The 15,564-nt window shown below is 48.3% G+C and overlaps 1 protein-coding gene across 1 annotated transcript in view; it reads right to left on the reverse strand.

Moving 5' to 3' along the window:
• Positions 1–15,564, reverse strand: part of Srrm4 (serine/arginine repetitive matrix 4) — a 100,790-nt gene that overhangs the window by 12,552 nt on the left and 72,674 nt on the right. The window contains exons 5-8 of the mRNA XM_048340913.1: positions 14,096–14,122; positions 12,590–12,640; positions 9,048–9,146; positions 6,514–6,670 (exon numbers count right to left, since the gene is read on the reverse strand). Coding sequence (XP_048196870.1) covers positions 6,514–6,670; positions 9,048–9,146; positions 12,590–12,640; positions 14,096–14,122 — 334 coding nt within the window. The remainder of the gene's footprint in view (positions 1–6,513; positions 6,671–9,047; positions 9,147–12,589; positions 12,641–14,095; positions 14,123–15,564) is intronic.

Genomic DNA, 15,564 nt, shown 5'->3' on the forward strand with positions numbered 1-15,564 from the left:
CTAGGCCAGGGCATAGCTTGAGGATAGACTCAAGAGATCTTTGTCCTACATGCATTCATATTTTGGTGGCTAGTATATATTTGGTGGCGAATAAGTCAGGCAAGCCCACCTGGTAGGGAATGGGGTTGGCAGAGAGTTAAAAGGCGAGATCACCTAACACAGTGGTTTCCAGTATCTCCTGATCTCCTATCTGGGGACACCGCCTTGTTCTTTCTCTCCCAGGTTCTTGTTACCATCTTGACTACCAACTTCAAAGCATTTCCCTGATGCATCTACAGTCTCCATAGGCAAGGATTTTTTTTTTTAATTGGTCATGGGGCTTGAATTCAGGGCCTGGGTGCAGTCTCTGAGCTCTTTCACTCAAGGCTAGCACTCTACCACTCAGAGCCACATCTCCACTTCTGGTTTCCTGGTGTTTCCTTAGAGATAAGAGTCTCATGGACTTTCTTGCCCAGGCTGGCTTAGAACCTCAATCCTCAGATCTTGGCTGCCTGAGTATCTAGGATGACAGGTGTACGACACCAGTGCCCACTGGGCAAGGATATTTTGAAGGTGAGGTCCTTCCAGGCTGGCAAGTATTCAAGAGGACCTTGCTCTAGTTGTATTCTCTATCCTATGCCCTGAACTGGGGGGGGGGGGGGGTGTCACAGGAGTATTTTCACAGTGAGACCTGGCTGTGAACTCACTGCATTTAACTTGAGTGGTTGACACTAAGAATTCCACATGGAGGTGTGTGTTGTCACCAGAAAACAGAGACAAATAAAAGTAGTGTTGAAATGCTCTCATTGGATTAACCAGAGAGCTTGGAAATACCAAGCTCTTTAAAGCCCCAGTTCTTTAGATGAACCTAAGCCTTTTGATATGGCCTATGACATCCCCTACAACCCTGCCCTGCCTTCTTCCTAAACGTGTCTTGAAAAACCTCTCAGAACCCACATGGACTCCTTGGCTTTCTTGATTTTGCCAATACAACTTGGTTTTCCAACCCCAAGCCATTTGCACATTCTATTTTCCTTTTTACACAAGGCTCTGCCCCTCTCCCCCACTTCACACACCTAGGATAGCACAATACTGTGTACTTCACTCACTTGTCACTCATTCATCCACTATTTCAACCATTCTTTCATTAAAAAACTTGAGTGTCCTCTGTATAGTACAGCCCTGAAACTGTTACATGAGCTCTGAGAAGTTTTGCAAGGCATGTGACTAGAGCAGGAGATTTCACCTAACAATCTCATTTGGGATTATTGTTGAGAAGTAAGATCTGGGCCTCTAGCCTCAGAACTACCATCTTCTCTGCCCAGATCCTTGAAATCTCCATTGGATTATTGTCAAGGACAGAAACCAGGAGACTAGGTCAAGACTCGAAGCCACACGGAGATTCTCCAGCCACAAACTTAACTATGCTGGCCCAGTCAGAGGGATCCATTTCAGGTTTGTATTTATTGTGTTATTATCTTTTGTTTGGATAAACTTCTTTTCCTGAATTCATAGTCATTGAGGAAATGCTAATACATAGTTCCCTCTGAAGCCCCCAAATTCCATTCTTTCTATTCCTTCCTTCCCTCCCTCCTTCCTTTTCTCCCTGTATGCTTCCCTCCTTCTCCCTTCATTGTTCCCTCCTTCCTTTCTTCTTTCTCTTTTTTTCTCCCTCCCTGCCTCCCTTCCCTTTTTCCTCTCCCTCTCCTCTTCTTTCCTTCCTTCCACTCATAAATTTACCTTACCTCCTGGTTTCTTGCCATGCTTGAGGTTACCACTTGAGTTTTCCTAATAAGTAATTAAATCCCCTCACCATGCACTCCAGCTCCCTGGTGTTTCACTAGAAATCTCTCTCAGCCCTCCAGGGGATCACATACTGTTATTTATTGTTTTTGTTTCAAATCATTATTTAATCAAGAACCGGGGAGGGGGGAAAAAAGGCAACCTCTCACTTACACTTCAAAATTTAATTTCGGCTGAATTTGGAGATCAAGAGGCAGCTCGGCCTAATAGGTTACAAAAATACAATCAAGAAAAGATTTCCAATTAAACTGAACACGTCCATTTACAGAGCTTCAAATGGCCCCATGGAGAGAGTCAGCTATAAATTTTTTCCTTCCCCTCTCTGCCATATGGGAACTAGAAATTCTCGTGTGAGCAGAGCGAGGCAGAATAGAGTGTATAGCTAGAGGGTTCTGGTTCCTTTTTTTAAAAAAAAATTTTATTTCACAAAGGCATCAAGTTTATTTTCCTTGATGTCATTCATCTTCCTTTGTACACTAATTAGGAAGACAGCAAGAGAACAGATTCATTGACCTGTTGGGAATTCTTCTGGGAGGAAAGGGGAAGATAGGAGGAGGGAGGGAAAAAGGGAGGGGAGGGAGAAAAGATGTTTGCTGGAGATTATGGGAAAATGAAAAACCCATGAGGACAACCCAAGGGCCATGATCTTTGGTAGGGGGAGATGGTTTGACCTTCAGCAGGAGCCTGAAAGGAATTCTTGCTCCCTTCTCCCATGTCTATTGGGAGAGCACCCAGCTCATCGGTGTTTGAAAATCTCCATATAGACCTAATTAGATATATTTTCTCCCTGCCCAAATAGAAAGAGGAAAATAAGTTTGTTGGAATGAATTTTTCATCCAGCTAAATGCATTCCACTAAGAGTCTTGCCCTTCATTCTAAAGCCATGCCCTTCTGGTGATGCTTAAAAAAAACAACAACAAAAAAACCAGGAGGGGGTGTGTGTGTGTGTGTGTGTGTGTGTGTGTGTGTGTGTGTGTGCGCGCGTGCATGTGTGTGTTTCTTTCCTCTGTCTTGACTTAGCAAAAGCAAACATTGACAGTGATGTGTCATTTATTTGAGCTCTCCAAGGCCAGAGATCACTTCTGGGTTGATCTGGAGCAAGGTTTTCAATAAGCCTCTGTGATTTCAGTTATATTAGCCCCTGTCCTATTGGGAACATTGCATTTCCAAGTGTGGGAACCAACTTTTCTTCCAGATCAAGAAGCATTGCTTAAGCCTGGACCATGTCTGCTTTGTTCAAGGCAGCCTCTCAGTGCTTGGTACGTGCCTGGCAGATAATAGGTGCTTAGTGCACAGTTTACAAATGGATGCATACCTAGTCTCCCCCCACCCTGTCAGGAGCTCAATAAGCATGAGGTACCCATATCACCCAGGGGCTCACAGGCAGACATTATCTGCACCCAAGTCTGTGAACCATCAACTCTCTTTGGCTTCTTACAGTTCACAAAATTCCACTGCACTCCTTTATGGATCAATCCCCTTCTCTCTCTAGGTCTCTCTCTGTCTCTGCCTGTTTCTCTGTCACTGTTTCTGTGTATCTCTCCTCTCTCTCTTTCTCTCCCCCCTGACTCTCTCTTTCTTTCCCCCTCCCTCCCTCCCTCTCTCTCTCTCTCTCTGAGGTCTTGTTTCCTACAATTTCTTGTTGACAAGGACATGTGGTCCAAGCTAGCAAGACAAAAATGAGCCAAGCCCTTCTGGGTTGAGCTTTGGTCTTGGTTGGTAGGTACCCTCTCTGTGGCTTCCCCAGTGTGTGGAGACTTGGCAGAGAACTCCATGCCACAGGGAAAGGACCCAGGCACACCTCAAGACCACCAGCCTCCCTGTCTATCCAGTCTACCCTCCGTGATGGCTTCAAGGCTCTAACTCTGGCTCCTACCCAGCTCTGTCTCCTCCCAGTGGGGTGACCTTCCTGTGTCACTTTTGCCTCAGAGAACCTCAGTTTTCCCATCTGTATTGGGGGTAATAATTACACTTACCTCAAAGAACTGGCATGCATATCAAATGAGGAAAATCCTGTGTTGAGGATTTGATGGTGCTTGGCATATAGTTGTATTTTCCCCCCTTCTAGTCACCAGCCATCTCAAACCGACAAACTCCTGGACCATCCTTCATATCCCAACTCAAATAGTCCCTTCTTGGTAAAGTACTCTCAGACAATTTAACATTGTCCGAGTCTTCCTGCGTGGACTAACTCTGTGTTATACCTGCTTCCATCACTGCCAGGGGTGAGGTTCAAATTACTCTACAACAGGTGTGAAATATTCCTTTCTTACTCATCAGGTCCCCAGCCTGACCACCCACAGATGTCCAGTAGATGCTGATACACCTGAATGAATGATCATGATCATCAGGTGACCCAGTACATCTCTAACACCGAGGAAAACCTCACAGTCAGGACTCTGAAAACCTTTGCTCTAACTTAGAGCCATCTTCAGTTGTAAGAGAGAAGGTGAGAAGGGGCCACACATGGGGAGTGCTCAGAAGACCAGGTTTGGAGGCCACTGGATGGATGTGGGAAAGTGCCTGAGATTGCAGCTGGTATATTAAGATGGAAGGAAAAAGAAAAAACAAAACAAAACCCTGGTCTGGGCAGCAGGGTCCTGGATTGAGGCCCCTCTTAGCCTCTGATTTGCATGAGTCTGGAGTGAGGGTATAATTATTTCTGTTAGCTCTGCTATTACCATGACTTTCTCCATTGTCTGCCTTTGTTCTGCCACTAGCATTGGTGGCACACACGACATTGCATTTTTCTTATGCCTAGCACAGTCTAGAACATTGTCTCACACGGTTATAGCATCTCTGTAACAATTGTGATGTTCTGATTTTGAGGAGACAGAAACACAGTGAGTGGCTGTACCCAGCTTAGCGAGTTACGTGCAGAACTGAGGTCTTGAATGCTAATGATCAATTACCACACCACGAGTATTTATGGATATGTGTTCCTGAGCTAAATGCTGGGCTCAAAAGCTATCTTTGAAGAAGGGACTGTCACCATCTCTTTATATATTCATTTTACAGATGAAATGGTATCTCTGGAAGAGTTTGATCACAGAGTCAGAATCCCACAGCCCCTGTCAGTGATGTCTCGTCGGTAAGTCCCACTTTCCCCACTTTGAAAATCAGGGCTGTGAGTGAGATGAGCTCTTAAGGCCACCTTTGATTCCCACTCTTCTGATGGGGACTGAGACCGGGGGTGGAGGGAGGAGGGGAGCCATGGAAGCATCTCATTCTCTCGCCCTCTGACAGACCCATGAAACTCACTCTCCCTGTCCCAGGTGAGAAGCTGAGGCTGATGGGGGAGGTGAAAATCATCAGTCTGGACAAAACAAGATTCAAACACAGGCTGTAGAGGGGACTCCCTGTTTTTGTTTTTTTTTTTTTTTTTGGGGGGGTGGAGAGGAGAGACTTATGACCTGCTAGGGCTCCATCCACATGGGTATCTTTATAAAGAAGGGATCAGAGGGTGAGGGGGGCTGTGGGGTGGCTCCAGAAAGGCAGATGATTTGGAGAAAATTGGATGTTGGTATTACTTGATGCTCTGGGAGAAGAGTTTCCCAGAATGCCAGGCAGGCAACTATTGTGTGAACGGAGCCTCACTGTTTATCGTCAGTGCATCCCCTTTCCCAGAACTCCCCACAAGTAACCCTGAGGTTTTCCCTGCAAGGGGTGGGTGAGGAAAGGGAGAAAGACAGGGAAGGGGAGGGCAGCTTCCTGAAGGGTTCAAGTTCTCAAGTAGCTAGAGAAAACAAGTCCCCTGCCCAGCTAGGTCAACAGCTCCTGGCTTCCTCTTTGTTCCTTTAGAGTCTGCCCAAGGCCTTCTTCACCTACTTTATCTTCTTGTGATGCCCAACAATCCCGTGTGCAAATGGTTGTTATTTCAAGTTTACCAAAGTGAAAATCCAGGGCTACAGGCCTTGCCCAGAGCCACATAGTCAGGAAGCACCCCCAAATTAGGATTTCAACCCCTTCCCAACTGTCTCTACATCTCTTATTCACGTGTCCAGCTCTCTGACATCACATTCTACTCCTCCTGCCTTGTGGTTGACCCAGGATTCCATTCCATGCCAGGTGGCTAAATTGCATTCACTTAGAATCCTCTTCATTGCTTTCCATTGGGCTCTTTAACCTCCCTGAGCTCTGGCATTTCTGTATCATCACTGGGAGAGAAGAGTGATGGAAGTGAGCCTCTGTTTCCCTGACAGTTTGCATGGTCTCAGGAGAAGACATAAGGCCTACAAGCACTTCTAAGGGAAATTCTCATCCTGGAAACTCAAGGTGGCATCTGTGGGAGAAACCAGATTCCTGTTGTCAGCCAATGTGGCTGGCCAGCTGCTATGAAAGATCACTTTGTATAATGACCAGAATGCCTCCCTCGTCTCAAAGACCTTCCTCTCCGCCTCCCTTCCCAAAGACTCCTCCTGTGACATCTCACACACATGTGCTTGTGGACAGCCCTCTGGAGACCAGTATTTACTTTTCAACATGTTCCTCAGAAAAGAGCCTAGGTACTTTTTAGTTTTATCACCCTCTGACCCCCAAGTCCTCAAGCCAAGTGCTGCCAAAGGCTGGTGGATGGCCATTTGCTTAATCAGAAATGACATCTGAAGCCAGTGGGAGACGTTTCCCCAACCTGAAGTAAGCATATATCATACGCTGCCCTGAACTTGTGCCTCCCTCCGCCTCCCCCATGTGTCACGGCAAGGCAGGCAGAGGGACTGCGGTAATACTTACTACACCCCTGGCTGACAGGAAGCTGAGCATCTGGAGAGGCTGGCTGGGCAGGTGGCTGGACCGGGCCTCCGGACTGGACTTACAGATGGTCTTGGAGCAGCGGCGAGAGTGCCTTCGTCGGGACTTCCGCCCTTCCTCGGGGGACCGTCCTCGGTGCCTGGCATTAAGGGAGAGAAACCTGAGGGTCCTTTGAAGGTGAGCGTGACAGAGAGTCAGCTGAGAGAAAAGCACATCATCTAGAGAGGAGAGCATGTGTCAGAATATATGTGTCCATGTTCATGCTTTTGTCCTGTGGGGGGGGGGGGTCTGTGTGTGTCGGTGTCAAGTGACTTGTATGCATGTCCACCCATCTATCCATCCATCCATCCATTTTCCACCTCATCCATCCAATCACCTTCTCATCCATACACTCACTCATTCACCCATCCATCGTTCCGTCTAATCACCCACCTATCATGCATCTACCTTCCCATCCATCCATCCATCCATCCACCTGCCTAGTCACCCATCCATCTATCTTCCTAGTCACTCATCCACTCATATCCCCAATTATTTTCATCCATGTACATAGTTGCCCATCTATCCCATATTCACTAATCCACTCCTTCATTCATCCACCATCTTGTCTACTTACACATCCATTCACTCATTCATTCATCCATTTACTCACTCACTCATCCATCCACCTACCCATCCTCCCACCCACCCAGTTACCCCTATATATCTATCCACCCATCCATCATTTATTCATTCATTCTCACTTAACAAGTACTTAGGGCCCAGCTGGGAGGAGAAAAGAAGTCTCTTCCTTGATTTGGTTTAAGGTCCCTTATGAGCCTGTGTGATTGTCCTGCCACTGTGTGCATCTGGCTATATCCACTTATGCTTCCACCTGTTTGTCTGAACGTATAACTGTGTCTTCATGTATGTTACTTTACTATCTGAGAAATGGAGCCATGCCCTTGAGTGTCACCTAAAATGTTGGGAAAATAAGTGGCTGACAAAAGCAATGACAGCTCGATGCAAGCTCGTCAGCTGTAGAACCTGGTGTCTGGTCTGTCTGACTTCCCAAAATGGCCATGTTTGGATTCTGCACATCCTGAGTCACAGTAGTGAATCAGAATAGTGCTGTATGGATTTGCATGGACCTGGAGGGAACTCTGAAGGCATTTCACAGTCATGGTCACAACTTGAAGTCATAGGCAAGGTAAATCTCACTTCCCCATCCCACAGATGAGGGGGCTGAGGCTCAGAGGTGTTCAGGACGTAGCTTTAAAATGGAAACATCAGAATGGTTTTCTCTCCATTCTGGGTCTTCTAGATCATTCTACTAGATGTATGGCCCTTGTGCCAGCTTTCACTTTTCTTCCATGCCTGCTGACAAGTCTCTTCACAGTAAAGAACTAAGGCAGAAACTCCAGCAGAGAACAAAACAGGAGAAGAGAGCCTGTGATGCTGACATTTCTTTAACAGGTGCATTGCTGGGCCCCGCCTGCGGGGGGGTGGGGGGGGGGTGGACCTCGGTCATTGAGTGCATTCATCTGGGGTGGAGAATGAACCTAGTGTAGAGCTTGGCCATTGAGTGCATCCACCTGGGGTGGGGTGGGGGCTCAGCATGAACCTAGTGTAGGATTAGGGCTTGGGGCAGGCAGCTCGGGGAAGCCAAGAAAAGACTGGGGATTTGTCCTGAGTTGAACACTATTAGAAAGAGGAGGATCTATAATTGGGCAGTGGAACCAATCTTAACTGGAAAGAGAAATAGCCCAAGGCCTTTGATAGCCATTCATGCGAGCTGGGATGGAAAGATTTGGGGTTTGGATCAAGCTCTCATTTGGTTTCTGTTCAGACCTGCACACAGGTCTGATCAGGCACAGTGTGGCCCTGTCTGCTATGCTGTTCATTGCCAGTACTCAGTGGGAGGACTGAGGGTCTTGTCTGCTCTGCTGTTCACTGCTAGTGCTCAGTGGGAGGACTTGGGGTCTTGTCACAGGTGAGATGGTGGAGTTGATCTCTCTTCTTCCTCTTTCAAGACACATCAGAAGGTCCTCCCCTCTGGGGAAGCCTGTGTGTCAGCACAGAGATGTTGGAGCCAGGAGAAAACCAGCTTGGAAAGTCCTCAGAACTTGGTCATTTATGCTGTGTGGCCTTTGGTTGATGGCTCAGCTTCTTGGTGCTGAAAGCATTTCTCAGTGAGAATGCCATGTCCAGAGCCAAACTCTCTGGACTTCACACTCAGTTGCTAAGGGACGGTCGAGTTCCTGAAACCCTGGTGCCTCAGTTTCCCCATCTCTGCAATGAGGTTTGGCAATAATATCTCCCTCCAGTTGCTGTGAGAGGGGGAGTCACACAAGTTGATATGGAAAGTGCATGAGTGTTGGCTGGTGCCAGGCAGCCTCTATCTGCAGCCCTTTCTCTATGGGAGAAGAGCAAGTAGGCATGGCCCTACAGGCAACACTGTGGGGCCGGGCATAATCCTGTTATCTGGTTCTGGTCACTGGCTGGGGGTGAAGGTGTTGATTGAGGTGAGGGGTTACCTGCTCTCACAGCTGGACGAGCGAGACTCTGAGCTCTGGGACCTTGAATGGCAGCGATGGTGGCGGTGGCGGTGAGACTTTCGGGGCCGGCTTCGAGATCTTAGGAGAAAAGGAGGATGAGGAACAAGCCAGAGAGAGGAGGGAGGGAGGGAGGGAAGGAAGGAGGGAAGAAGAGAGGAAGGGAGGGAGGGAGGGGGAGAGAGAGAGAGAGATTGTCATCTTGTGACATATATATGTGCTGTGTACCTAAAGGTACACACATCTCTCTAGATTTGCAAGCCTCCTTCCTGTTGGGATCTCCAGCTGAGGAACACAGAGGGGGACAGGAGCTCCTCCTCCACCCACCCACCCAGCCACCCAAGCTACAACCATGCCCTGAGCAGGAAGTCACTCCCACACATCACCTCAGGCCAATCATGTAGCAGCGTAAAGGTGGGACTTAAAAGCCACCAATCAAAAGCTTGGGCTGAAACAGAGCCCTGCTCCCCACCCCAAAACTCTGGATCTGGTGTACTGGAGGCACTGACTTTCTTTAAAAAAAAAAAAAAAAATCAAAACAAATAATGTCAAATGCAGAGATATGTTCTTTTTAATGTAAAATTGTCTCTTTTTTTTTTTCCTTAATAGAAGTTCATTGAAAATACAGGGCACCTTTTGGGACAAACAAGACACATTTTTGCAGAGTAAATTAGGCCACAAGGACGCCGATTTGTAAACTCAGACCTGGAAAATTAAAGACCAGATCTTCAGCAGAGAGTTTAAAAGCTTTTCAAGATAGGTTACAGATATTCATGATGGAGTGCTTGAGTTACTTCTGAGGAATATAAATGGCCCAGAAGCAGTCGTGGGTAGGGCTGAATAAGGAGGTAGAAGGAATGTGGAAGGTTGGGAAAGTCAGGGTGAGTTAGAGATGACTTCCTGGTGGCTTATGCCTGCAAATCCTAGCTACTTACAAGGCTGAGATCCAAGGAGTACAACAAAAAGGAAAGTCCATGAGACCCTTGTCTCCATTTAACATCCAAAAAAACAGAAGTCGAGCTGTGATTCAAGTGGCATAGCACTAGCCTTGAACCAAAAAGCTGAGGGACAGCATTCAGGCCCTGAGTTCAAGCGTGGGCGAGTACACACACACACACACACACACACACACACACACACACACCACAGAGAGATGATTCGGGAGGGAGGGAGTCCAGATATCTCGAGGAAATGCTTAGATTCTTCTGATGTGAAATTTCAGACCATATTTCTTTTTCTTCTACAGCCTCGTATATCAAGTCTAAATGCTGACCTTGAACTTCCAGCTCTCTGAGGAGCTAGTCCCTGAATACAATCTCTGCTTTCACTGTTTCCTGTCTCCAGTTCAGGCTCAGCAGGCTCAAGCAATGTCTGTCTCTTGGCTCATGCATTTCTCAGTTCTCTGGTGCTGAGGGTAAAGATGATAAACCTGGACCCAACACAGACTTCAAAGTCAAGCTCTGGGTTTCCATTTCCTTTGGAGAACTCGTGCATTCCTTATAACCTATGGAATCAGTTCTCTTCACATCACTACTTGACAGATGAGGAAACCAAGGCCTGGAGAGTTGAAACTGCCTGTCAAACCTATCGATATTGTAGGAGGCCACCGCCCCACCAAGTTTTCCTTCTGTGCCCCCAGCTCCCCTCTGCCACTGCTGTTTCACGTCTGTGCCCAGTGCATGGTGGGCTCTCAGACTGGGAGAATGAATGCCCACTGTCCTGTGCCCAGTGCAGGGCTGCCTACACTCGGACTCCAACAAGACCTGCCGATCCATCCCTGTGTTCACTGGCTTCAGAGGCAGCTGTGGCCACGGGACCTGGTAAGCAACAGCCATTGTTTATCTTGGTGTGTGTGTGTGGTGGGGGGGGGGGGGGTTGTTCCCTGCTTTCCTTGCTCTTCTCTCTCCTGCCCCTGGTCTCGTATACCACTTATACATGCTTCTGATGCCCTTCTAGCAATTTCTGGGGCTCATTTAGCTCTTGCCCCTGGGGGAGGGGGATCCCTCAATGTCACCATCACCCCTCCAATGCTCTTGTGTCTGGCCAGCTGTGGTCCCACAGAACAAGACATGAGGGCATTTCTGAGATCATGCGCTCTGTCTGGGATCAGCATAGCCACATATTCAATGTGTACAAGAAGAATAATTTTCTCTTGACTTGAGCAAGCCTGGTGATGGGGAAGTCCTTCCCTGATCTAACCACAGGCTCTACATCTTCCTTTTAGAGTGTTTCCCAGATCTTTATGGCGGTGCTTGGAATGCTGTCCTTCACACTGACCTTGAGTGAAGGTCAAAGTGCCCTTGGGGCGGTCACGCTTGGCAGCTTCCCTCCCTCCTGTGCCTCTGCCTCCTCTTTCCTCTCCTCAGAAGCCAACTACCTTTCATTCCCATTAGCTTTGATCCTGTCTTTAGAAGCTTCTTGGAGGGAGATAAAATACTAGTTGATTGGAAAACACATGCACTCACATTTGCAGGGTAGAAAGGAGGTGGGTTGTAACCAAATTTGCTTTTAATTTGGTTGAGAACTGAACTCAGCAGGAAGTGCCGGCTAATTTAAATTTCTTTTTACCAGCTATCAACCGTGAAAACAGCCAGGACTGAGACTGAGGTCAGCTCCCCACTGCCAACTCCATACTTGTAAGCCCAGTGGTGTAGATTCACACACATGCACAGGTAAAACCCACCACACAACCTCCACATGTACAGTGCTGACAGACAAGGCACGCGAGCAGCGCTGAAACCGTTCTCATCGGTTCATGGTGCACCTCCAGCCACCCATTCACATTTGCGCTCACGCAAGCATGGGCACACAGACGCACACACCTATGATCACAAATAGAAACCACAAACACACACTGTATGCCCATGCTGCATGCATTTGTGTGCATACCTAGATGGTGCAAAGATGTGCAGACATGCACAATGCACAACTACACACATATACATGTGCACGTACAATGGACACATGTGCACTTGCATATGCACATAAACACACATGCACAAATACCCCATGTCATACACACAACCTGGTGCACCCTGCATATTTGAAACCCACAACGTCCATTGTTCATGCAGCTAGCTCTTGCTTCCTCCTTCTTCCTTCCCTTCCTTCTTCCCTCTCAGCCTCCTCTCCTCTCCTCTCCTTCCCTGTGTATTTGACAGCTAACAGTCAGGCTACTAAGAGATCTGATTGCCAGGCCTCAATGCTCATGCCTGTCATCCTATCTACTCAGGAGGCTAAGATCTGAGGATCATGGTTCAAAGCCAACCTGGGTAGGAAAGTTCATACTTATCTCCAATGAACCACCCAAAAGGCTGAAAATGGAGGTATGGCTCCAGGGTAGAGTACTAGTCTTGAGCAGAAGTTCAGGGACAGTGTTCAGTCCCTGAGTTCAAGCTCTAGGACTGGCACGTGCGTGCATGTGCGCACACGCCCGCACCCCCCCCCCCCCCACACACACACAGCAAAGGCTAGTCTTGCAATTCCCCAAACTGGAGTTCATGTTCCAGGCGGCACGTACTTACTGTTTCTTGTGTCTCTTCTCTTCCTTTCGTTTGCTTTTGGGGCTAGAGGAGCTAAAGAAGAAACAGTCCATTAATTCAAAGGTGAAAGAAAACCTAAAATGCAGTTAAAGATACAAACTGACAAGTTGATGAAGAGCTTGGACATAGAGCGGGGCCCCCTACACCCAGAAGATGGACTGCCATCACTCAGTACCCCAGAGCAGAGATCCCGCCGCCACACTGCTCCTTGAGGGACCCTGAGTCCCACCCAGGCAGTGGATTTGGGAAACTGAGGTACACATGCTCAGCTTTGGTTGACTGAGTGAGAGCAGTAGCGATAAACAATCACAGGAGTCAAATCTGTACTTTTGAGACTTTATTCTAGACCAGGTATGCTGCTGAGTCCTTTGTGGCAGCAATCTCATGGTGTGCATGACCCGAGCAGGGGAGACACGATTTGGTGACATCCCATTCTACAGATGTGGAAACTGAGCCACCGTGGGCTAAGACACTTGTCCAGGATCACACAGATGAGCTCTAGACTATGATGGCCTGAGTGCTGGCAAGAGGGAAAATAAATTTTACCCAACAGAGTCACAGCTGGATGGGGAGCTACAGGAATCTCCTAGTGAAGACTCAGCCCCAGCAGCAGAAGGTCCACTGATGCGATGGAAAGACTCAAACTCAAGACTCAGCTCTGTGGCTTATGGCTGCAGGACATCAGGCAAGTTCCCTGACCAGCCAGAGACCTAATTTCCTCAAGCAGGAGCTGGGACCATGACTCAGATGATGACATGGACCAGATGGCACTCACTGGCAAGCAAAGACATTGCCAACTTCCACCAGTCACAGAGAACACAGGTGCGGGGCCTTGCCTTCTGCACCTGAGGTGGAAGAAGCCATCATCACCTCCCTGGGTTTCCACATGGGCCCTGAGGCCATCTAGCTCTCTGTGGACCTTCCCATCACATCTGCCTCAGTCTCCCCATCTGTGAAATGGGACCGTCATCACAGCCCCCTGCTCAAAAATGGGGGAGATTTGAAAAAACCCACACAGTGGCCGGTCTGAGTGCACGAGCCACATTGTGGTGAGTTCTTACCCCCAGGTGCCAGCCCCCCAAGTGCCAGCCCTCCCAGGTGCCAGCGCCCCCCCCCAAGAGTCAGCCCCCCTCCCCCAGGTGATGGCTTGATTTGTGCAGGGTTTCTAGGAGCCTGTCCCGTGCTGGGACGTGGGAAGACTTTGATGGAGCAATGGTGGTGATATTTCTCTATCTGCTATGACCCCAGATTTTAATGAGGGGTAAACAACAACAACAAAAGACTCCGGCACAGCTAGTAGGAGTCATGAGGTGTGTCCATTAGGGCTGCTCCAAAGCAACATTAGGCCCCATGAAGGAAGGTTGAAGCTAGTTTGGAATAATTCAGGAAAATCAACCCCATCCAGCCTTTCATTGTGAGCAAGGCCCAGGAAGATGGAAGAGGGCAGAGCCGGGAAGAAGAAAGAGGAGCCAGGGGCCAGATTCTTACCTGTGCCTTCTCTTCTTGGAGAATGATCTGATTTCAGGGAGGACAAGGTGGGAGAGTAAGGGGGGATGTGAAGGAAAGAGGGAAGATACAAAGAGACAAAAGAGGAAGGAAACATGGAGGGAGAGAGGAGGGAAAAGAGAGAGGAGAGAAGAAAGACAGGTGAGTGTCCTGTGTCTGTAGTCAGGTCACAGCAGTAAGATTTTGCCAACCCTCCTCCTCCTCCTCCTCCTCTTCTTCTTCCTCCTCCACCTCTTCCTCCTCCTCCTCCTCCTCCCCCCCCCCCAATTCCTCTAGCATATTTCAAACAAGATGAAGGCTGCATGGGGGACACTGCTGTGCTTACTGGACATGAGTCTCCCAGCATTCCCGCCCTCACCACTCCTGTCTGGAGTGAGGTTGGACAAGGAAGGCATAGGACTTCCCCTTCCTCTCCTCCTCCTCCTCCCCCACCCTCCTCCTCCCCCCTCCTCCTCCCCTCCTCCTCCTTCCCATCCCCCTTGGCCCCCCCCCAGCATCTTGCAGAGTCCATGTTTTTCTAGGAAAGCTTTTTGAACACACCCCCTACCCCACCCCCACCACAGCAATTCCGAGGGCCACGTGGAAGTTCTGTGATGAGCACTTGTCATGTACAGTCTCCTCCCATCTGTCTCCAAGCCCTGGGCCACCCCAGCAAAGGCCATGTCCTGAGAAGCTCAGATAAGCTGCCACCTCCAGAGCAGCCCTCCTGTCTCTCCTCCTGTTGTGGAATGCTGTAGCCATTTTCTGAGCAGCTTCAGCTCATCCTCTCTGTTTCCTCATCTCTGGACCAGCTTCAGAGCTGGAGTGTCATTAGTAGGAGTCCAGGCATCGCCATACTACAATTACCCACGGTGTCTACTGCGTGGAGGGAAGCTGAGGGCAGAGGAGTTGCTTGTGGTTAACTGCTCTGCTTCTGGGGTCCTTAAATCTCATTTCATAACTCATAGTATGTGTTCAAGAAATAGATGTAGAAATGAGTTTTAATTTTTTAGGACTTTCAAGCTTTGTCAATTGAGAGAAGACAACATATCTCCATGACTCCCCCACTTCCCGCCCCAGCACCCATTCAAAAGAAAAGAAAAGAAAAATCAGCCATTCTTAATCAAACCTTGCATGACCCTCGAGAAACTGGAACAAAAGTATGGTGGTGTTCAGTATCTGAGACTTGGTGGGGGGCAATCTAGTCACAGAATATCCCATTTTCTCTCTCTCTCTCATGATTTTTTGGGGTCTTTCTAATGCTTGGACCCCTGACCTGACCAAGGAGAAGGGGGAATGGGGAAGCCTATTTCTAAGCTCTGGTACATAAAAATATCTTTCTTACAAGAAAATCAAATCTTGTGTGTGAAGTCATCTGGTTTTCAGGGTACAGATGTGGGAAAGTCTCCCAAGCTGGAAAGAATGTCTCAGCAAAGGTGACAAGATGGCAGTCGAGATTCATGGACAAGTCA

This window comes from Perognathus longimembris, chromosome 3, assembly GCF_023159225.1.
Source record: "Perognathus longimembris pacificus isolate PPM17 chromosome 3, ASM2315922v1, whole genome shotgun sequence".
Taxonomy (NCBI): Eukaryota; Metazoa; Chordata; class Mammalia; order Rodentia; family Heteromyidae; genus Perognathus; species Perognathus longimembris.